Source organism: Penicillium atrosanguineum, assembly GCF_028827265.1.
Source record: "Penicillium atrosanguineum strain IBT 20685 chromosome Unknown utg000005l_segment0_segment0, whole genome shotgun sequence".
Lineage (NCBI taxonomy): Eukaryota > Fungi > Ascomycota > Eurotiomycetes > Eurotiales > Aspergillaceae > Penicillium > Penicillium atrosanguineum.
In genome coordinates, this window is record NW_026623137.1 from 642,292 (window position 1) to 664,669 (window position 22,378).

Below are 22,378 nucleotides of genomic sequence, written 5' to 3' on the forward strand. Positions count from 1 at the left end.
GCCTGTCTGCCTCTTCGAGGCCCTTCTCTTCTCACTTATTGCTGTCCCTGGTCATGCTATTCGTATAGCCTACGAGTCCAAATGGGCAAGTGTACGTCCAAACTGTCTCCTCCGCAATCCTCCAATATAGCTGACTTTGACTTGTATAGGGCGCTATGGCGTTGTCCTAGACGCTGGATCGTCTGGGACCCGAGTACACGTGTATCGCTGGCTACGCAATGTAACCGCGCGCAAGGATGCCGATGCCGATGAACTGAAGTCACTTCCGGAAATCAAGACTAAGGAGGAATGGGTCAAGAAAATTCGCCCCGGTGTCTCCTCCTTCGCCAATAGACCCGAAACCGTGGGATCCGATCATCTAGCGGAGCTTCTGGACCATGCGAAGAGTATCATCCCTGAGGAAGATGCCAAGGATACCCCGATCTTCCTACTCGCGACGGCGGGCATGCGACTCCTCGGAAACCTCGACCGACAGCTCCTCCTCGATCAGATTTGCTCCTATGCGCGCGCGAATACCGATTTCCTGCTTCCCGACTGCGGAATTCACATCCAGGTGATTCCGGGTGTGACCGAAGGACTGTACGGATGGATTGCGACAAACTACCTCATGGGAACTTTTGACTCTCCCGACAAACATGATCACGGAAAAGGTCACAGCACTTATGGATTTTTGGATATGGGAGGCGCATCTGCTCAGATTGCATTTGCGCCGAACGCTACGGAAACGGAGAAGCACGCCAATGACCTAACTCTCATGCGATTGCGGAATATCGACGGCTCGGTACAGGAGCACCGAGTCTTTGTGACTTCCTGGTTGGAGTTTGGTGTGAACGAGGCGCGCCGACGGTATGTGGAGGCCCTGCAGGCGGCGATGGGGACAGACGCTCTTGAACTACCGGATCCATGTCTGCCCAGTGGCCTGCGTACATCATTGGATGGAAAAGATGTTTCCTCCATGAATGATGCGAGTACCACTTTGCTGGGAACAGGCCGTTTCGACGAGTGCCTGCGTCAGACATTCCCCTTACTGGACAAGGATGCTCCCTGTATGGACAACCCGTGTCTCTTGCATGGTATCCACGTTCCGGCGATCGACTTTGATGTGAATCATTTCATTGGTATCAGCGAGTACTGGCATACCACTCACGAGATTTTTGAGATGGCATACAAAGACAAAGCTTACGACTTCAACACTTATCAAGAGCGAGTCAAGACGTTCTGTTCACAGGACTGGAGCTCTATTGAGGGTGGTGTTCTGGCTCACAAGTGGGGCAAGAAGGTCGATGCTCAAAAGGCCTACGAAGTCTGCTTCAAAGCGTCGTGGATCATCAATATGCTTCACGATGGTATTGGTATTCCTCGTGTCGGTCTTGAAGATACCTCAGGTTCCTCTCACAATGGCACGAAAGAAGTTTTGGCTCATGGCAAAGAGAAGGGCTATCTTGATGCCTTCCAAGCTGTGAACAAAATCGACTCGACCGAAGTGAGCTGGACATTGGGCAAGATCGTCTTGTACGCTTCATCGCAGGTTCCTACACCGGTGGAAGATGCCATGCCTGTTGGTTTCGGCAGCAATATCCCTGGTGTCCCACCGGACTTCCAGTATCCTAGCGTGCAGCTGCTTCCGGATTCCGAAGGGTTCCACAGTGAGCATTGGCACGATGCACTCTTTGATGGCGACTCGCCCCGGCGCATTCCTGGGTTGATTTTGTTCCTGGTCATCATCGTGGTCGCATGCTTCTTCCTCTGTGGGCGTAGCCGTCGCTTGTGGATGTACCATCACATCAACAAGATTCTTCGTCGCGGGCCCTCTCACCCTAATCATCCAAAGAAACGAAAGGGCCTGGGGAGTATGCTACCCTTTTTGAACCGTGGCGGTCAACCGTACGAACGCGTATTGGAGGATGGGGCTCAAGATTTCGAGCTGGGCGTGACAGATTCCGACGGGTCGGATGTGGATGGTAGCCGTCTTTCCGAGGCCGATGCCAACCCCCGGCCGCCCAAGCGAGCCTCCAGTTGGGGTAGCAGCAGTAACAACCCGCCGAGTCTGAAGTACACACTCGACAACAATTCATCAGGCACCATTGGCTTGGGTATCAGCGGTGATTCGGGCATTGCCATGGATCGAGCAGGTTTGGTGGTCAGGACCGAGAGCCGGGACCATCTGGCTCCCATCGCTCTTGGGCCCACTACGAACGGTCGACGATCAAGAGCTGGCAGTCCCACGCGATCTCACCATCAAAAATCACCAAACATGACACCCCTCGCCGATGATTAATGTGACTGATGAATACTGAATGATGTTTTCCTGAAACATGCGCCGCCCTCTTCCTGCATTGCATTTCCTACTGGAGTTGACTATTTAAACGCGTGCGCCAATTGTGGCGCCTGATTTGACTCTTCCCACATCTGGGGCTGTTTCCCCAGGCTTTGCTGTCTCGCAGGCGGTCTCTGCTTTCGATTCTTGGTACTATATTCAATCCTGTGCTCTGGAGTACTCTTCTGTTTCGGGCTGTCGATCTGATCCGGGTGATTTCGATGGAAATGCACTTTACCATTAGCGCTCTGCGACAGAACTCTTACCTTAATGAACATAGACTAATACATCGCTCACAATATGAAACTTCCAAATAAACCACTAGGCATGCAAAAATCCGTAATCATTGGAAGTCAACTTTTGTCTAGATCGATATCAAGTCACGTGTATCGATGGTAAACTCACCGCTCGGCAGAAAGGGCTGCGGTTCAAGGTGATCTCGATTAGAGAAATTGCGACAGGTCTTTTTCGTCCATTGCAGCTCTTTCGGTTTTTCTGCTTCATTTTCTCGTTTTTGAAATATTTTCCGTCTACGATATCCCGATAGACTTGTTTACCTAGACCTGTACTCGCCCCATCGTCGTCGCCGACCGCCACCGCCACCATGCGCTTGACCGTCGAGCTCCTCCAGAACTCTCTGTCATACATTAATCCGCTCAAGGATCGCGAGCTGGATCTCCGAGGTTCGTTTCACTGTCCCCCGCCTGCCTGAAAGGAACAGGTACTACATCTTGTCAAGGGAGCTGGATTGATATCAACTTTGCGCGTCGCGTGTAGGGCACAAGATCCCCGCAATTGAGAACCTAGGTGTTGCCAAGGTAAGTACTTTGCGCTCTGGCCTCGCTGCTGATTCCTGGCCTCCCAGGGAGCAGTTGCTGGCAGACTGTTTGTTGTAAGCGCCTTGCTAACCTCTCGCAGCATCAAGATGCAATTGACTTCACGGACAACGACCTCTCCTCGCTCGGCAATTTCCCTTTCTTTCCTCGTCTTCACACCCTTCTTCTTGCGCGCAACCGAATCAATCACATTCAGTCGACTCTGGCTTCGTCTCTGCCGAATTTGACAACCCTTGTCTTGACTTCAAATAACATGTCCGAGCTCGCGGACCTCGACCCTCTGAAGACATTGACGAAGTTGACACATTTGACCCTACTTGAGAACCCTATCACACGGAAGGAAGTAGGTTCACCACTCCTCTAGCCTCTACTTGCCTCCAAAGCCGCAGGACATCTAACACATGCTTCTAGCACTACCGATACTGGGTCATCTGGCTTCTCCCCTCCGTCCGTTTCCTCGACTACCAAAAAGTGAAGGACGCAGAGCGCACCCAAGCCAAGGAACTGTTCGGCACCATCGAAGAACCCTCCTCTCTCGCATCCAAGGTCATGGGCATCAAATCCCAAACCTTCGACGTCTCCGCTACCGCAGACCGCGCCCCGGCAGACAAAGCCATCCGAGTAAAATTGACCGCCGCCGAGCGAAAGCGCGTGGAACAAATGATCCGGGAGGCAAAGAGTCTGCAGGAGATCACAAGACTGGAGAAGGAGCTGAACGAAGGCCGGATACCCGGTGGAGCCATTGGCGCGGGAGATGCAGACGGAGATGAGAAGATGCAGATGTGAAGTTGCATTTGAGCTGCGTTTTCTGGACATACCATGCTTGTGTTTCTCTGGGCTCGGTTTCGTTTTTGATCTTGTTTTCAATCTCGGTCGTTGGGATTCTCATATTATACCTGGCTTTGATCTGCGGGGTTGTGTGTTTATCGGGGTTTTATCTAACCTGGGTGCTATATCCGTTTTTCTTTTCCTTCGAGGTACAGGAGCTAGCATTTGGACCGAGGTCCATACCCAAAAATATTTCTATTGCAGTCTAATCTGTACCTCATGGCTTGTGTTTGAAGGTATTTCATGTAATATTTGTTCACAACGAATCCACCACTGTCTAACGACAAAGTGATCACCGAGAGATCCATAGAACGACCAGGGTACGGGACCCTACTTGGACAAGATGAACCCGGAGTAGCCTACACGCTGCAGCCCTGTCTAAAGTTCACGCGATTGTAATTTGTAATCTTGTTGGAGTCAACCCATTAGTGACGTATAGCCGGCCAGGACTATGATACAATCTGTTCTAATTAGGTGGCCGTGGCTTATTTCGTCAGGTGAGGTCACTATTATCAAAGAGAAAACATTAAAAATAGAACAAAAAGAGGCCTAAAAGAGCCTTAGAGAGGTGTCCATGACGACTTCGACGAATAACTGAAGAATCAAATGTGTAGACCCCTGAAGATTATCTTCTCGATCAGGCTGAATGATTTCTTCTAATTATAGCCTGAGTAGGAAGATAGCCTAGGTTTCCGGTTTCTAAACAGGCGCTTATTACTTAATGTCTCCTTGGGCGTTTGAGAAATGTCTAGCTGATGCACTGGAAAGAAGCAAAAACAGGCCTCAAGAGACAATCAGCATAATTGTAGGAAGACGTTGAGAAAGCCTTAAAGAACAAACTCGTGGCTCACATGAAATATGCTTTTGGTCGCGCTGTCAAAAGGAGCAATAGTCCAAATATGGGCCTCAATTTTTTAAGTAGGCAGAGAGGGAAGTGGTGAGCATGGTGCATAGAACTTGACTGAATTATGCACCGCATCACTTTATGTGACGCACAAGGATCACTTTTTCAAGGGTAACCCTTGTTGAAACGACACAAATTTGAGGCGTAACATGGGGTAGTTCAAGGGTGAAAGCTTACACCTTGAGGCAAGCTTGAACACGGGGCGCGGTAATATTGCGGAGTTCTCCGATAGCTCATATAATCTGGCGATCCCCTAGTCAGCTCAAGTTTATGGGTGTTCTAAGATCCCATCTATGTTTCGAAGGTCCTTAAGACACGCGGTATTAGCAATTACATTTCGCGAATGATGAATTCAATTCATTTGGAGCCACGGTCGCGACGCCACCACCCCAAGATCGAGGCTGAAGGCACATCCATGGAACAACACGGATATCCCGAGCGGGTCCCATCTGTACTTACATGTATTTAAATTAATTGGGAGGCGAACCCCCCACGTAACTGGGCCTAGCATTTTCAGACTTCATCTGGGCGAACCGGCAGAAGTCCGGCGTCAGGCAATCTAGGCGAGCCCGTCGCAAAGCTAGGTCGAACGAAGTGGATGCTTAAGTTCGGCCGGATCATCGCTACGGAGAACGCGGGCCAACGACGATCGAAACAGATTCCGTGGAGGTTCGCAGGGCGCCAATCTTTACTCCTTAGGTTTTTAATAGAGGCTGTTGATCGAGCTTTGGGGCAAAGGGCCAATATTTAGCGATTATCCCCTGCAAAACGCGCAGGACTGCTATCCCGCAAGCAGAATGCTCCCCGTGTATTGCATCAGCTCTAGCTGGTTTATTTTCTGCCCAGGATGATGACCGTTCTTCGAGGCTGCTGGGGATTATTTGAAGTTCTTATACCAATTCTGGGATGTCAGCAGAACCCGCATCATCCTACGATCAGGCACAGGACAGAGGTCTGTATCCTGGAGGCCCCTTTCGTGTAGACGAGGAATAATTAATGAAAAATTCAATAGAATGAACGGGTCTCATGGAAATCGATGATCTGTGTAACTCGAATACTCGGGTCCCACTGTGGAGCCTGTTTTATAGTCTCCACGAGATGCTCTCTTGAATGCGCTTCAGCTGCAAGGCTCGATGGTCAGACCTCGGGCTCTGACCTGTGGTTCCTTAAGTTCTGATGATATTCTTGACATGATCGAAGTCAGAACCCTCTTTTCGACTCTCTACAGAATAGGACTGACAACTCAGGGGATCTTTCCCTATCTATGACCCTGTGCTTGTTTTCTGTCCTTCTGTTGTCGCCAACCCTGCCCCTCACTTGCGGATGGGTCTCCCTCACTGATCCAGCGCTATGGCTAGTGGTACCATCGTTGCGGCCATGGCGCCGCCGGCTGGCCAGACGTCGAATTTTGTTGACCCGCCTTACTGTGGTATCAAATTTCTCGTTGTGAACTGTGTATTTTTGCCCTTGGCTGTTGTTGCTTTGGGTGTTCGGGTATGGACTCGAGCTTTTGTGGTGCGGAGCTTCCGCTGGGATGACTGTAAGTAAAGAAATGCCACATCTAAGAGATCGATTCACTGACTTATTCTACAGATCTTATGGCTATGGCTCTTGTATGAAGCTATGTAGCTCTGTAGCCGGTACTCAGGCTATTGGAACTCTACTAATGCGGACCAATCTTTGCAGATTCTATCATGTGCCCTGACAGGTGTGACATTAGATAGTAGGTTGCTCCCTCCCAATGAAGTAGCAGCTGGCTAACCAATTTAGTGCTTAATTGGGGGTTGGGTAAACACATGTGGGATGTCCCCGCAACTTCCGTGACGCCATGGTTTCTCAAGGTCCGTACAACCACGCGCTGGATGAACACCAGAGTTAACATTCGCCAACCCACAGCTTAACGTCATTTCGGCTATTCTCTATTGCGCTGCTACCGGCTTCACCAAAGTCTCCGTTCTCGTTTTCTACCTCCGGATTTTCCCCAGTCGAAACTTTCACATTTGCGTTTGGGCCATTGTGTTTATTGCGAGCGGCTACGCGATCGCTAGCATTCTCGCCAACATTCTCAGCTGCAGTCCAATCGCCAAGGCATGGGACTTGACTATTACAAGTGGGCATTGTATGAATAGACCGGTATTCTACTTTGCGAATGCTGGACTGGGTATATTTACGGACTTCGCTACTGTCGTGGTGCCGATGTATGTTCCTCCAAGGCTCGTACGAAGACTGCGGCTAATGAATAATTAATTTGTCTAGACCGTGGCTACGCCCACTGCAGATGCCTTTACGGCAGAAGATTGCTGTCGGAGGTATTTTGGCTATGGGATGCTTGTGAGTAATGACATAAAACCGAAATTTCTCCTCATTCAGTACTGAATAATTCATAGCGTGGGAATTGTCAGCTGCATCCGCCTGGCGTCGCTTCACGAGCTCTTGGAGAGCCCCGATTTGACCTGTAAGAGCATCTACATTTAATCAACATTAAAAACCACGGCTAATTCGAAATTGGCACAGGGGCAACTACCAACGCACTGATGTGGTGCACAATCGAGCTCAACCTTGGAATATTTGGTGGCTGTATCACAGCGATCAGACCCTTCATCCGACAGTACTTCCCGCGTCTGTTAGGTCTGTCATCTGGCGGATATGGCTCAAGCTCTCGGAAGCATGCCCATCAGCTCAGTTCATCACCCAGTCAGCGACCCGACTTCTCAGGCCGCGAGCATCAGTATTCGGCAACGCTCACTACGCTCAGGGGACCTGATAATGATAGCGCAGAACACATTCTCTCGAAACTGTCTTCCAATCATGGCAAAGACGCAGATGAGCCTGCTGGCATTGTTCGAACTGTTGAATTCGATGTGGAAAACACATCGCGACCGGCGCCATGATGAATGATGCAAGATATGTTTCTCGAATTGATCGTTCCCAAAATGGATGATCGTGTACATAATTATACCTACCTTTAGCATGTATAAATTTACAAATGTAGAGTACCAACAACAACCAGCCATGGCACGCTCGTGATCTCATGACCTCATCGATGCGAGCAAAAAGACGCCAAGAAAGAAGTGAAATTCAAGCGTTCAGGCTAATGTACATTATTTTCTCAGTCGGGCTGTATAAGTCTTACGACCTTGGTAATGGTGGATTCAGCCACCTCGGCAAATCCCGCGAGGCGTTCACTAGAAGCCGACAACCCATGCCCAACTCGCTTCCATGGATAGGGCAGAGGTCTAAGCTCAGATCCTACTGCACTAAGGTTTAGCCACAGAAAGCTTTATTAGTCTTTGGGGCAGTTTTCTATATGTTTGCAGCACCGTGTTCATCGCAATTTCCGTTTTTGCCAAGCACACAATAACAACACTCCACCAAGTGGATCGGTACCCACAGTCCTCAATCAGCCCGTTCCGTGCTAACACCGGAGTTGAACCAGCTAGGCAAGGCTCACAGACGCCCTGAGAACAAGCCATTCCAGTAATTCCGTATTTGAGTACTAAATACAATTGTCTGCTGTCGTTAGTAAGATTTCAACGACGATCTCGAAGTTACAAGGTCTTCACTGTTCTCCTTGACCACGTTGCACCTCATACCTATTGACAATGCGTGTAGCTTCCTTTACATTGCCTTTGGCAAGCGCCATTGCCACGGTCGCGGCCAGGTCTATTGGCGCGGGGTGTCAGGCGTTGAAGCAGCCCCTTGGAGACGCGGTGTTCTCCCGAGGCACCACTGTCTATAACTACGAGTCCAGTAACTTCTGGTCAAACACTGAGATTCTGTCTCCTGGGTGTGTGTTCCGTCCTCAGTCCGCTAGCCAATTGGCCGAGGGGTTGGAGGCGCTTGTTGGTGCCAATGCCGAGTTTGCTGTTCGTGGTGGCGGACACATGGGCATCCGAGTAAGTGCCCCACAAAGTGAGGCCTGACATGAATCATGTAGACTAAGTAGAGTTCAGGGTTCCAACAACATTAACGGAGGCGTGCTGGTCGTTATGTCGAACTTGACCACCATGGAACTGAACGAAGACAAGTCTATTCTCTCGGTTGGTCCTGCTTACCGGTAGATTTCCTACCCAACCCGCTGTAAACAATCCGCTGATCTCATCAGATGGGCCGATGTCTATGCCTTCCTTGGCAAGTCTAATCTGACGGCGGCAGGTGGTCGCCTTGGTCCTGTTGGTGTCCCCGGCCTTCTTCTTGCTGGTGGTGTCAACTTTTATGGTAACCAGGTTGGCTTTGCCGCCGACACCGTCATCAATTACGAGGTCGTCCTTGGCGACGGTTCGATCGTTGAGGCCAACAAGACTTCGAACTCCGATCTCTTTTGGGCCTTGAAGGGTGGCAGCAGCAATTTTGGTCTCGTCACTCGCTTTGACCTGCAGACCATTAGATCCTCCAAGGTTTGGGCTGGAACATGGACCGTCGCGGCTGAATATATCGACCGCTTCCTTGCTGTATGTTCCCTCTGAGTTATTTCACATTGAGAACTTTTACTGATCCTCTCAGGCTACGGCTGAATTTGCGTCCGACATTTATGACCCTAAGACTCACGTTGTTCCTGCCCTGGTGCCCGGTGACTCGACTCTGGCTTCGGTAATCCTCTTCTACGACAGCGAGACCGAGAATTACCCGGAGATCCTCAAACCGTTCACCGACATCCCCGCTATCAGCAACACCATGGGCTTCAAGACCGTGGCCGAGTTTGCAGCTGAGACTGGTGAGATGGTTGTTGATGGTATCAAGTGAGCCTGATTCTAAATTCTTACTTATTGAGGTCCCCATGCTAATCACCTGCAGCGATGTCTTCGTCGCCGGAACCGTCAAGGGCACCACCTACAAGGAGCTCCACCAAGGAATCAGTATTATCAACACCACCTTCTTCAACCAGCTGCCCAAGCTGTATAAGCAGATCCCCTCCGCCAACATCTCGACGATCCAGCTGGACTGGCAACCCATCGGGGCTGACTGGATGAAAGCCTCTGAGCAAGCAGGTGGTAATGCTTTGGGTCTGAACTCCTCGAAGGTGTACCTCTGCTACGCCGAGGTCGTCGAGTGGATCGGTTCTGCCTACGACGGCATCGTTGCTGATTGGATTGAGGAGACCACTTACGCGATCAACAACGCGACTCTGAAGGCCGGCCTCTATGACAAGTTCAACTACATGGGTGACTCGGCTGGCTTTCAATCTATCTTCCCCGGCTACGGCGAGAAGAATCACCAGAAGTTGATCTCTATTGCTCAGAAGTACGACCCTCATGGTGTCTTCCAGACCTTGATGCCCGGTGGCTTTAAGGTTTATTAAATTTAGCCACTGGACCATGTTCGATCGCCTGAAATGAACGATTGATACATACCTTAAATCTTTAAGTTTAAACAAGACCGTGACACAATTGGTGGTAGGGGAGATGAAGAGGAGGAAAGTTCCACCTTCTGGAGTGGTATTGGATACTTTATTTCCTTTCTCTAAATATGAATGTGCTTTAGATATGTAACGATTCAGTGAGACAAAATAGAAAATCCTTCCAGTCGAGGCTCGTCGTGGTTGAATGTAATACTTTTATCGCTCACATCAAGGTGCAGTAACGGCCCCTGGAATTACGTTGGCTGTCTATAAAAATTTCTCCGATCCCGAGGTTCTTCTCGCTATGATTGTTGTGCGTTAGCTTTGACCTCAGCATAAGATTATGCATCCAACCTGGTATCCAGTTCATCATCGCTCCCATCTTCAGTTTCGCTGCTCTCTTCATCTTCACTGTCCTCATCAACTTCAGCGTCCGTGTCCACCTCGCTTTCGTCATCTTTGAAAGGGCATTCGACCGAGGCATCTGGCCAAATACGTTGATAAACATCCCGTGCCGGCTTCCACTCACTCCAGGAGCCATCAGAGCTGGGAAAAGTTCAGGTCATGTTAATGGGAAAAAGAGAAATGCTACTCACGACAATTTAAAAGAGTTTGGGGCCAGCATTTTGGCTCGGAGTAGAATACAAGTAACCACAACGTCGTACTCCCTGCGAGCCGTCTTGCAGAACTGAAACCTCGAGCCGACATCCTCGTAATTTGGAACGAGTATGAATCGCTCGTAGGCATCCTCATCAACTCCTCCAATGTAGATACCGTCCTTCTCATTTGCAATTGGAGGCGTAACAACTTCTTCATCCTCGGTGGCCCCGCAGACTGCGACTCCAGCGGCGTCGATTATCGTCTGGGCGTCTTTGACCAGCTGGGGCCAGGCAGCCTTCCATTCCGGAGATTCCCAGTCGAGGACCTCGTAGTAGTGCGTGTAACTAATTATTCGTAAGAGATATCAAATCCTGTGTAGGGAAACACATACCCCATTTGGTCCAAGTGTGATCGGGAGGTCTTATTCCTGGAAATTGTGTGATAAGTCCGTGAGGGTGTCTGCTGTGTCAGCGTGGATTGAGGTCTTTGAAACCAAAGACTTATTGCTTACAACTCTTGAGAAACGTTCGTTGAGAGTGTAATTGAAGACGAAATGGGGGTTTAGAGTGGAAGATGAAGCGAAGAGACAATAATGACGGAGAGGAAAAGGCGGGTTGACTGAGGCAGTTACGTCAAGAGCCTCAAAAGGGCTGGAGTAGTCAGAGCCGCTTGAAGGCCGTGATTCTATCTGACTTGTGGACTATCACTGCTTTTTCACCAAATGTTTGAAAGGGCCTACAGCTGGATCAGGAATACAATATAAATGGTGCTAAATGGGTAGGTATGACCTGTCCCCTCAGAAGTCCTGAAATGTGTGCGCAATGTTTAGGTTGGCTTCTCAGTTGGTTCATTCACATATCTAGAGCACGATATGCGATCAGTTTGTGGTAATGTATGCTGAAGTCATGATGATCCGCTGCCTAGCTTGCTGGAAATTGACCCCGACCCAACCGCGCAACATCTGCCGGGCCGTTAATGAGCGTTGTCTGGTACTGGAAAAGCACTATCTGTGGTCTTGGTAAACAAACACTATTCAAGCAGAGTAAAACTTCCATGAAGTTTGGTAGTCTCGGCTCAACGGTTGGTCCATGATTAATGCCCGAACCAGCTCAATCGGCATGCGATTCTCCTTCAAAAATCGGTCGTGGAAGACCTTCTCTGCCATATAGTGTTTGTCCACAACCTCCTTCCGCAGAGCGTAGATCTGCAGCGCTCCGAGCATATAACCGGCCTGATAAAGAGGAGAATAATCTCCATTTAGAGATCTTCTTACCTCTCCTTCTGCAGTCGTGCGTTCGTGGCCCACTTCGTCCACTAACAGATCAATGCACTCCTGAGGAGCCATTTGGCCGAGGTGGAACTTGATAGAGAAAATGATTCGAGCGCATCGATGAAGGCGCCAGAAGAGCATTCCGATCCGGTTCTGCGGTGTTTTCGTGAACCGCTCATTATCCCACAGAATGAACTCCCAATACAAAGACCATCCCTCGATCCAAAAAGGGGTGTCAAACAGGCGTCGATATGGTTTATGTCTGGCATTCATATGCATTTGGAGATGATGACCGGGGATCATCTCATGGAACACTGTCGCGCGCGAGAAATGGATGTTGTTGCCCCGCATACTCATCATTTTTGCTTCATGGTCCATGGTGTCGACCGGATAGGAGACGATGATGCATTCGCCTCCAAGAAAGAACGGATTCACTTTCTGACGCTCGGGCGACATCATGAACATCTGCCATGTCTCCTTGGCGATTTGGGGTACTGTGATAAGGTCATGCTCTTCAACAAAAGAGATTGCTTCTTCCACAAGATCTAGAACGAGTTGAGTCTGTTTTCCAGGCTCAACAAAATCATTCTTGACTTGTTCCAGAGCTTCTTTCCAGTTGTCCTTTAAGCCCATTGCGCGTGATGCCTTTTTGAGCTCTTTGATGCACCATTGGAATTCTTTCTCTCCAATGGCAATGACCTCCTCTGGTGTGTAGGGGATCATTTCGGCGCGGAACTCATTGAGAAGTCCTTCCCGGCCAATTGGGTCACCGACGATAGCATCCTCATTGTCTGGGTCAATACCGACAAGTCTTTCACGAATGGTGATCGAGGCAGTTTCGAGATTTGTGTCCACCACGCTGTATGGACGAGACACCCACCAGTCAAATGAGGGGTCGTAGCCTTTATAGAATCCGTACCATTCTTTCAAGTTGTCGCGAAGTGAGTCCATGGTCTTCGATGCCCGAAAAGCACTTGTCTTTTCCATTGAGAGATCTTTCGAACCGGCTTTGATCTTTGCAATTACAGTTGTGATTTCCCCCTGGGTCTCATAAAGCTTCTGCGCGACATCTTTTGGCTCGATCGGAACGACCAGCGCACGGTCTTCGCAGAGTTTTACTAATATGTCGGCGAATGGCAGAAGAGGTTTAGTCTTTTGGTCCTGCTTAATGTCGAGTTCTACCTGGCGGAGTTGCCTCTCCAGGTAGTTTTTGATGAGCAGATAATCCACCTTTTCTTGCTGGTCATAACACTCGAAAGGCTGCTCACGCAGAAGCTCAAGTTCTCTTTTTAAATACTGTTTCAACTTCTGCGTTCTTTTCGTGGATATTCTTATAGGAAAGAAAGTCTTGATGTCGTTGAGATCTTCCGTGATACGTTCGATTCTTTCGCGTATAGAGTCCACCTGAGAACGCCTAATGGCGATAGCCCTGGGGGAGGTGATCGTGACCATGATTCGGTCAGTGATGCCGGTGTGGTGGTTTGTCGGCTCGGAATCGAGTGTTATCAAGGGCGCGGCGTCGCACTAAAGGTCTAGGGAGCCTGAAGAATAGCGATCGATAGGTGAAGAAGATAGGTTGCCGACCGGAACAAATCCTGGCATATCGTGGCGACCATGGACCAACAACATTGGAATGAATACCACGTTACGACCCTGATTAGAGCCGACATTATACTAAAAGTCGCTGCTTGATCCGAGTGGTCAAGTTGCCCCGTCCATATCATCAGAATCCCCTAAGCGAAAAGTAAGACTGGTTTAGTGCGTAGCTTACTCCGCGTTTTTACCCGAAGTGGACGTGTTGTTATCGGGTAAGTATTGAAGCCAAACCGCATTCACTCGTCAAGGGATACAAAGCTTAGGAATGCGGGGAACAATTGAAGGGTTAACCACTTTAGTTTTAGGCTTATCTTGGGCCAGCAACCTTCTCGGACCGCCACAAATTCAAATATATGGTTGACTTTGGCCGTTGAATAGTAGAGCCCGGTCATTTCAGTTCAACTTCGGCATGATGATTTCTCAAGTCCAGGCCATTGATGGCATCGAGCCTTTTTCCTCGGATGAGTCAACAGAAATCAATAAACAAGCCGATAACACCGTTGAGGAGCTATCTAAGCTGAAGTCTCTGCACCAATGGGACCCAAATCTTTCTCAAGAGAAAATTGATGAAATTAACGAGGCAGTTGACACAAATGATCAAGAAAAGGCCGCTGAATTGGACAAGTCTTTTGTTCAGGATTCACCTTACGAATCCGTTCGTGCGGCCGTGCGGAACACCGACGGTGAGGAAGTTGCAAATACCGTGCGAGCATGGATTCTAGGAATGTTTTTTACAACGATCGGCAGTGGGCTTAACATGTTTTTGAGTATGAGGTACGATTTCCAGAAGCTATTTAGAGCAATTGAGAAATTTATTGACGTTAATTCAGGAGCCCGGCCATTTCATTTCCATCTATCGTGGTGCAATTGCTCGTCTACCCAATAGGTTGCGCATGGGCCAGATATATGCCAACAAGAGTCTTCAATACCTTTGGAGTCCAATGGACCCTAAACACTGGTCCTTTTACTATTAAAGAGCACACAGTCGTCACAGTGGGTCTTGATATCTATTTCTTCCAGCGCACCACTAACTTTCCATTAGCTCATGGCCAAGTATGTTGCGATGTCATTTCGAACTATTTTCATGCTAGATTATGATTAACAAACTCAGCGTGTCCATCGGATATGCATACTGCACAGATGCTCTCTTGGCATTGAAAGCTGAGCGTACGTGAAATCTTTTGGTGCAATGATCGTCTCTAACAACAAGTAGCCCTATATAATCTCGATATTGGCTGGGGATTCCAGCTGCTCTTTGCATTGAGCAGTCAAATAATTGGTATCGCCCTAGCTGGAATTTTTCGTCGCTTCCTTGTCTGGTAGGTAGTGCAGCTTTCTAAGCATTCTTACATAACCACTAATATCCTCAGGCCGGCGGCTATGGTGTGGCCGACGCAATTTGCAAACACTACTTTGTTCTATGCTCTACATGACAAAAGTGCTTCCGATCCATCCCAAACCAACGGATGGACTATCTCACGCTACCGCTACTTTATGTATGTCATGGGTGGGATGTTTGTCTACTACTGGTATGTTTAGACCAATTCCGATTCAGCCTTTTCGTAAAAATAATGGATTGCCTCTAGGATCCCCGGTGTGCTCTGGCAGGGGCTTTCAGTGTTTGCTTTCATAACCTGTAAGTCTTCTTCTTGACTTCAATGCGTGGGGATTAATGTGGCTCGTCTACAGGGATCAAGCCAAATAATGTTGTTTTGAATCAACTGTTTGGCGGATTTACTGGACTTTCGCTCATCCCGATTACTTTTGATTGGACGTGAGTTTCTATACTGGGCTTTGTTTTTCTTTACGCTGATAATTTTCAGATATGTTTCTGCCTACCTTCTTGACCCATTGCTCTCACCTGTTCACTCCTTGGTCAATACCATGATTGGACTAGTGGTTTTCATGCTTCTTACAACAATTGGAATTGCTTATACTGGAGCTCTGTACGTTATGGTGGTATCTTTTCAGTTTAACAAACCTAACCAGAAAATAGGTACTCCGAATATCTCCCGATCAACACATCCTCCACCTACGACAATCAACAGCAAGCCTACGATGTGACCAAGATTCTGGGGCCAGATTTCTCATTTGATGAACAGAAATATAAAGCATACTCGCCAATGTTTCTGGCGCCGACATTTGCGCTCAATTACGGCCTTTCATTTGCCGCACTCACAGCAGCGATCGTTCACATAGTTCTTTTCCACCGAAAGGAGATCTGGCATCGATTCAAATTTTCTCGGAACCAAGAGCCTGACATTCATATGACACTAATGAAAAAGTACCAGGAAGTCCCTGAATTTTGGTATGCGGGACTTTTCATCGTCTCAATTGCACTAGGACTGGGCTGCATCTTGGGCTACGACTCCCAGCTCCCCTGTACGTGTTTCCGCCTTCCTATATATAAATAATTCTGCTAAACAGTATTATAGGGTGGGCATATTTCGTGTCCCTGATAATTGCAGTTGTATTCATTGTAAGTTCTCTCTGGGTGAGGAGGCCACTGCTAACAATGAAAGATTCCGACTTGCATGATTTTAGCAATTACAAACATTCAGCTCTGTAAGTACACTAACATACACTAGGAAGAAACTGAATTAACCTGGCGCGTGCAGCACTGAATGTCATATCTCCCTTCTTAGCTGGCTTCATGATTCCCGGGAAACCGATCGGAGTCATGGTCTTCAAAGTTTTCAGCACAATCACTCTTGGCCAAGCGTAAGTTATCACTCTTAATGGCTAATTTTAAGCTAATATCGGCTCTAGGCAAACATATTGCTCGGATCTCAAGGTAAGCATAAACAAAATTGGAAATATTTTGCTTTATTAATTCCTCCCAATCAGCTGGCGCACTACATGAAGGTGCCTCCTCGAGTCACATTCATGTGTCAAGTTGTTGCCACAATATGGGCATGTTTTGTACAGATTGCGGTCATGAATTGGACCTTAGGAAACATCGAAGGCGTTTGCAATTCGTGAGCTATTGTCTATCTTCAAAACATGTCTGGTCATATCACTTATCTTAACCCAGTGAACAATCAGCGCATTTCACTTGCCCGAACGGAAGGGCTTTCTTCTCATCTAGCATCGTTTGGGGTAGACAATATTCCTGTTTCTTATTTTGAAAACAAATTGCTGATCTTTCATCAGGGGCTATTGGTCCAAATCGCATGTTTGGACCCGGTGCGATTTACACACAGTTCCAATGGTTCTGGCTTATCGGAGCCCTTCTACCTGTTACATTTTATGTTTTGATGCGAGTTTTCCCTCGGTCAAAGGCCCGCTTCCTCAATGCACCAGTGTAAGTGGGAAGTCATTTGCTTGGCAAATCGTTGCTAATTTGAATACCAGTATGCTGGGTGCGATGGCCTGGCTGCCTCCGTGAGTTATCACTATCATATTCCTACTCATCCAAGGTTAAGTGACTGATAAATTTCCAGTGCCACACCCTTGAGCTATTCTTCCTGGGCTATGTTCGGTCTCATCTTCAACTACTGGATCCGACGTCGGTGGAGTGGCTGGTGGCATAACTATAACTACATCACAGCTGCAGGTTTGGATACTGGCCTTATCCTATCGACAATCGTCATTTTTTTCGCGATTACGCTCCCTGGTGTCTCCATCCCAGCATGGTGGGGCAATATCGCTCCGTATGAGACAATGGTAAGTGTACAATTCGGTTGCGTTGCATGCCCTATTCTCATACAAGACTTGCAGGATTCTTTGTATACGGCAATTCAGAAGACAGTGTCAGATGGAGAGACCTTTGGGCCATTAACGTGGTGAGGGTTACTTTGGTACTTCATTGATTTTTCAAATGTTAGTGTTCCTGGAGAAATACGTGACCGTTGGTCCCAGGGCTGCGCAGGTCACTCAACGCACAATGGTATATTACCTACAGCATTTGAGGATGGTCCTCTGTTTCCTTTACCAGTTTTAGTATATAACTGAGGAATTTGATGTTTGAGATCTCCAGGTTATGCCCACGTCAATTTAATCAGTTAATCAATTACAAATTCAGTAATATAACGCCTCCCGGACTCATGATGTGGGCTCGTCGAAGGCGGGCGGATTTGATTCGGCGGTGCGAACAATGGAAGCCCATCGGTTAAAGACTATCCGGCCAAAGTCCTCTCATCGCAAAGAGGGCATCCGAGGAAATTATGAACTTAGACGGGCAGAGTAGTGTTTTCTATCATAAAATTAAATATCTCAACCTATTACTTCCAAACCCAATTGATTAAATTGGTAAGAACTGCTTATTTTCTTTCGGTGCGGTTAAGAAATTTCCGGTTTACAATCCCCCATCACTCCACTGCAGGGACCTCGCCACCAATGAAATAATTGACACTACTCCGCAGGTCAAGTATGATGGCACCCGACGCTTTAGAATTATCCGAGGTATTGAGTCACTATACGTTAAATGAGGAGCTGACTGCCACTTGTTCGCGGAAGCTTTGCTCTCCAATCCCCAAGTCTCTTTCTGGCTATCGTCGAGCTTATTTGATAAAATGTCATTTAGCGAACGAAAGATTGATGTCGCGGTGATCGGAGTTGGCCTCATTGGCCCTCGTCACTGCAGAACTGTGAAAGAAAGCAACGAGGCCAGACTCGTGGCCATTGTTGATCTTCAACCGAGCACTGCGAAGGTCGCCGAAGAGTTCGGAGCTGCCCATTATACTTCGGTACAAGATCTGATAAGGTCTTCCGATAAGCCCGACGCTGCCATTATCTGCACTCCCAACCACACACATGCGTCTCTGGCTAAAGAGTTGGCCGCTGCCGGAATTCACGTTCTCATCGAGAAGCCTGTGTCTGTGGACATTTCAAGTGGAAGAGAACTCGTTGAGATCTTGAATCAGTCCGGTGTTAAAGCGCTTGTTGGTCACCATAGGAGATTCAATCCCTATGTCATCGCGGCGAAGGAAGCGATCAGTTCTGGCTCACTTGGAGACATCACTGCTATCAGTGGAATGTGGACCACATATAAACCCGAGGATTATTTCGACGTGCCGGCGGCCTGGCGACGTGGAAAGTCTGGCGGTGTGGTTTTGATCAACCTTATCCACGAAGTTGACATCCTCCATCACCTTTTCGGACCCATCACGCGTGTTCATGCCGAAAGCACAAAGTCAGGACGTGGGTATGAAGCGGAAGAAGGAGCCGCTATTGTCTTTAGGTTCCGCTCGGGCGTGGTCGGAACATTCGTGATCTCGGACAATGTGCCGTCCCCGCACAACTTCGAGTCCGGGACAGGCGAGAATCCTTTAATTCCCAAAGCGGGAGCGGACTTTTATCGTATCTTTGGAACCGGTGCATCTTTAAGTGTTCCCGATATGACCAAGTGGAGCTACGATGGCGCCCCGGTAAAGTCATGAAATGAAAAGTTGAGCCAGGAATCACTTGAGGTCACACCTGCTGTTCCGTTTGAGAAGCAGTTCAGCCATTTTGTTCGAGTCATTCATGGCGAAGAGGATCCGAGCTGTTCGGCAGGAGCCGGTCTTGCGGCCTTGATGGTTTGTGAGGCTGTAAGGGAGTCTTTGCAAACAGGTCAGACTGTTGAGATCAAAGATGATAACTTTTGAGCGAATCTGAAAACGGTGTCAGGATCTATTGCATATTTGCAATTGTTCATACCCATTTCGACGTTTTTCTTTGTAGGGCACCCTTACGTCGGGTGTATGTTCATGCAGGTCTTCACGAGGGGCAATATAGGAGGTCAAGCGCTGGGTAGAAACAATGCTTCTACTAGAGAAATCCAAGAATCTGAGTCGATATTTTTCAAGAATTCAATGAAGTGATCTGAATGATGTTTACTGGTACAGCTGGATCATGAATACAATCTTCTCGGGAGGTCGGTAGAAGCGCGCGTTTGGAGAAAATCGGGCAAGTTCCGAGATGTGGGGGAGATAAGACGTGCCACCTTTCGGCAACGAGGCCATCTCTCTCGCTTGTATTCTTCCCAATGTCAACTTTTCACCATATACTGCTTTATCTAGCCAGTTCATTGAATTCAATCCAGTGACGGTGTCATTTGAAAAAAAAAAAGAAAAGAAATGGCGAGATCAACAATAGACTCGCCTGCCGTGGTGCGGAGAAAGAGACAACGGCGCGTTGCCGACGAGGATCGGAAGCGGTCAGCCCGCGCGTAAGTACATACCATGCAGCTAGGAGCAAACGGGTCGACTAAAAGACATGAGGTGTGATCGCTGCAAAGCAAGGAAAAGTAAGTGTGTGGAGTCGGTGACTGGCAGATGTCAACGATGCTCCATAGGCAATCTGGATTGCAGATTCGAGAAGTACGTATCTATCATTCATTGCCATTAAACCATTGCCCTAACCACCGAATAGAGAAAGATCGCCCGGGCCTCCAGATGTCACTCTGGCATCCCCATTCTCCGTTCATGGGCCAATGGTGACGCCTGACAACATTGGCGATACCCCTCGGGATGATGCTCCCGTGGATAACCAAGGGGAAATACTCTCACCTTCCTCCGCATTATCCCAGGGTCTCGCTAAACACGTTATTGCTGACCATTCTAAGAGAGTACCCTGGCCGAATATCTTGTCCCGACTTCGGGAGGCCTTCTCTCTCGATCCCCAAGCCGCCCCAGAGGAACGAGATATGGTTGCTATGCAAGCCGTGCGTCTACTATCTACGTTAAATCTCACAATTAATGTGCTAATGCTCTGAAGCGTATGATCTGTCCAAAGGCACTTCACCCTTCAGAACTTTTGAGGCTGCGGGAGGTCACCGACGCCTTTCCTCCCCGTCCGGTCGCTGACTTTCTTTTCTCTGTTTTCACCAAACATGCAACGGATACTTTCTTCTATTTTGACCAGGCGCAATTTCTAGCCGAACTCGATCAGTTCTACACTGACACATCTTCACCTCTGAGATTCGACTCGGCCTTCATTTGTCTCGCAATGGCCACTTTCGCCTTGGCTAGCCAGTGGACGCCCATGGAACGGCCCGAAAGCTCTGACATTGAAGAGCAACGAAGCAATGCCGATCTTGGTCGGGTATTTTATTGTCACGCTAGAACGTTAATACCCGATATAATAGATCGGCCCTGCTTGAGATCAATTCAGGCGCCTTTCGTCTTAGGCGTGTATTTGCTGCCGGCGAGCGCGGTTGGGTCCTCGTATGTCTACATGGGCTTAGCATTACGCAAGGCCTTGGCATCCGATCTTCATCTACATTCAGAAGATCAAGGAATAGGTGATCGAGAAAGGGAAGTGCGACGGCGGCTTTGGTGGTCTATATATTCTCTTGAAAGGCGAGTGAGAGGCGGAAGCTTTCTTTCACATGTGCTCATGGCTGCTCGGGGCTTACACTTATCCCTCTTCTAGGTGTACAACGATTAAGTTGAATCGACCTCGCTCTGTGAGCACCGATATAATCACAGTACCCTCTCCGGCGCCATATCCGCCGCTCGACCGGTCACAAATTTTTAACAACATAGATTGCCAAATAGCCTACACTCGACTGGTAATGATTCTTGATCAAATTGCCGATATTGGGTATGAGTCATGACCCTTGGATATTTTCGATTATGACTGATAATCAATCAGAGAGGGCTCGGTTGAACAGACGGACCTTTCTTATGCCCAGTGGGAAGCAAGTCTCAAGGAATGGAAAAAATCCTTGCCTTCGGATTTCAAACTCGATCAAATTGATCCCAAGACCTCCAGATATCGCACAGTTCTCCATCTCCATCTAAATTACTACTACGCGTGGATTACTATGGGCAAGGTTGCGCTGGTTACAGTTGCTCGAACCCACCTGCGACAACACTTGCACCCTGAAACTTCAGCGCCAAAACTTTGTGATAGGATCAGAAAACATGCCAAGGCTTGTAGCAAAGCCGCGCGGAAACTTTTACAATTATTTGAGAGCTTAACTCGGACCCAGAAGATCACACGATTCTCTTTCACTGATTTTCAAGGCTGCAGCATTGCGACTATTGTGACATTGGTTGCTGGTATAATAGAACGTGATTCTGGATACCATTCCCGAGTGGCTTTCGGCTTGGATTGTCTCACTAAAATGGCCACTGGCAACATGACGGCAAAGATGGGCGTCAGATTTGTTCAAGCAATTCAATCTATTACGACCGAAGCTGCGGATAAACTGAGTCGCGCCACTTCCCACAAAAATTGGCCTGGGCATGACTTGGACACATCCGTCGCTCTTGGTTATAACCAATGGAACGAATGGCTCACGGTACAAGAGCGTTCGTCCAGCGATGCAGCGTCAACACAGCAAGCTGCGTTTGAGTATTTGGAATCAACAATTGGCGGCCTCTCCTCATGGCAGTCCCCGGAGGAGCAGTTGTGCCACTCGAACTCCTTTATGCCGAAAAGCTCTACAGAATTTTCAACAGTCCCTGGAGTATCGGAACTTGGGGAGCCCCATTACTTCTCGGCTCTTTATGCAGATGAGCAGACATTACTGATGGGTTTGACTGGAATTGATGCCTTGGACTTTTCCAGCCTGACAAGTCAATTATAGTTGAATATGAAAAGTTAATCCAATAATGGCTTTTTGGCGCTTTATTTAAGCCTCAATGTAACCGTTGCGAAGGAATACCTGGAAATCTACACAGAAAGCTATATCACCGCCCAGTACTCCAGGTCAAGGTGTATTTCTCCTTCCCGAAAGAAAAGGCCCACGCAATAAACT

The 22,378-nt window shown here is 48.3% G+C and overlaps 9 protein-coding genes across 9 annotated transcripts; 7 read left to right on the forward strand and 2 right to left on the reverse strand.

The window, feature by feature from the left end:
- Positions 1–81: 81 nt before the first annotated feature.
- On the forward strand, positions 82–2,278 carry N7443_006482 (putative nucleoside diphosphatase (Ynd1); the record flags this gene model as incomplete). The annotated part of the gene is made up of 2 exons (XM_056886538.1): positions 82–91; positions 150–2,278. The coding sequence occupies 2 exons, from the start codon at positions 82–84 to the stop codon at positions 2,276–2,278; spliced, it is 2,139 nt and encodes a 712-aa protein (XP_056740187.1).
- A 643-nt stretch (positions 2,279–2,921) lies between these two features.
- On the forward strand, positions 2,922–3,939 carry lea1 (U2 snRNP complex subunit LEA1; the record flags this gene model as incomplete). Its single annotated transcript, XM_056886539.1, has 4 exons — positions 2,922–3,000; positions 3,095–3,135; positions 3,236–3,496; positions 3,565–3,939. The coding sequence occupies 4 exons, from the start codon at positions 2,922–2,924 to the stop codon at positions 3,937–3,939; spliced, it is 756 nt and encodes a 251-aa protein (XP_056740188.1).
- A 2,296-nt stretch (positions 3,940–6,235) lies between these two features.
- Positions 6,236–7,776, forward strand: N7443_006484 (Capsule synthesis protein CapA; the record flags this gene model as incomplete). The annotated part of the gene is made up of 8 exons (XM_056886540.1): positions 6,236–6,425; positions 6,479–6,498; positions 6,572–6,608; positions 6,656–6,726; positions 6,782–7,083; positions 7,142–7,216; positions 7,273–7,340; positions 7,400–7,776. The coding sequence occupies 8 exons, from the start codon at positions 6,236–6,238 to the stop codon at positions 7,774–7,776; spliced, it is 1,140 nt and encodes a 379-aa protein (XP_056740189.1).
- A 711-nt stretch (positions 7,777–8,487) lies between these two features.
- N7443_006485 (FAD-binding oxidoreductase) lies at positions 8,488–10,184 on the forward strand (the record flags this gene model as incomplete). The annotated part of the gene is made up of 5 exons (XM_056886541.1): positions 8,488–8,781; positions 8,839–8,942; positions 8,991–9,336; positions 9,389–9,624; positions 9,680–10,184. The coding sequence occupies 5 exons, from the start codon at positions 8,488–8,490 to the stop codon at positions 10,182–10,184; spliced, it is 1,485 nt and encodes a 494-aa protein (XP_056740190.1).
- A 380-nt stretch (positions 10,185–10,564) lies between these two features.
- Positions 10,565–11,219, reverse strand: N7443_006486 (uncharacterized protein; the record flags this gene model as incomplete). Its single annotated transcript, XM_056886542.1, has 3 exons — positions 10,565–10,769; positions 10,820–11,167; positions 11,215–11,219. 3 exons carry the CDS (start codon positions 11,217–11,219, stop codon positions 10,565–10,567), a joined length of 558 nt encoding a protein of 185 aa, XP_056740191.1.
- Positions 11,220–11,856: 637 nt separating this feature from the next.
- On the reverse strand, positions 11,857–13,545 carry N7443_006487 (uncharacterized protein; the record flags this gene model as incomplete). The annotated part of the gene is made up of 1 exon (XM_056886543.1): positions 11,857–13,545. One exon carries the CDS (start codon positions 13,543–13,545, stop codon positions 11,857–11,859), a length of 1,689 nt encoding a protein of 562 aa, XP_056740192.1.
- A 556-nt stretch (positions 13,546–14,101) lies between these two features.
- N7443_006488 (uncharacterized protein) lies at positions 14,102–17,478 on the forward strand (the record flags this gene model as incomplete). The annotated part of the gene is made up of 20 exons (XM_056886544.1): positions 14,102–14,463; positions 14,520–14,682; positions 14,732–14,742; positions 14,801–14,856; positions 14,903–15,008; positions 15,060–15,218; positions 15,276–15,325; positions 15,379–15,463; positions 15,513–15,635; positions 15,686–16,071; positions 16,125–16,168; positions 16,212–16,254; positions 16,308–16,410; positions 16,459–16,483; positions 16,537–16,667; positions 16,724–16,788; positions 16,843–16,993; positions 17,044–17,073; positions 17,133–17,355; positions 17,410–17,478. 20 exons carry the CDS (start codon positions 14,102–14,104, stop codon positions 17,476–17,478), a joined length of 2,385 nt encoding a protein of 794 aa, XP_056740193.1.
- Positions 17,479–18,203: 725 nt separating this feature from the next.
- On the forward strand, positions 18,204–19,277 carry N7443_006489 (Gfo/Idh/MocA family protein; the record flags this gene model as incomplete). Its single annotated transcript, XM_056886545.1, has 2 exons — positions 18,204–19,058; positions 19,089–19,277. 2 exons carry the CDS (start codon positions 18,204–18,206, stop codon positions 19,275–19,277), a joined length of 1,044 nt encoding a protein of 347 aa, XP_056740194.1.
- A 471-nt stretch (positions 19,278–19,748) lies between these two features.
- N7443_006490 (fungal specific transcription factor domain-containing protein) lies at positions 19,749–22,207 on the forward strand (the record flags this gene model as incomplete). Its single annotated transcript, XM_056886546.1, has 5 exons — positions 19,749–19,840; positions 20,044–20,335; positions 20,389–20,951; positions 21,046–21,216; positions 21,268–22,207. The coding sequence occupies 5 exons, from the start codon at positions 19,749–19,751 to the stop codon at positions 22,205–22,207; spliced, it is 2,058 nt and encodes a 685-aa protein (XP_056740195.1).
- Between the last annotated feature and the right edge of the window lie 171 nt (positions 22,208–22,378).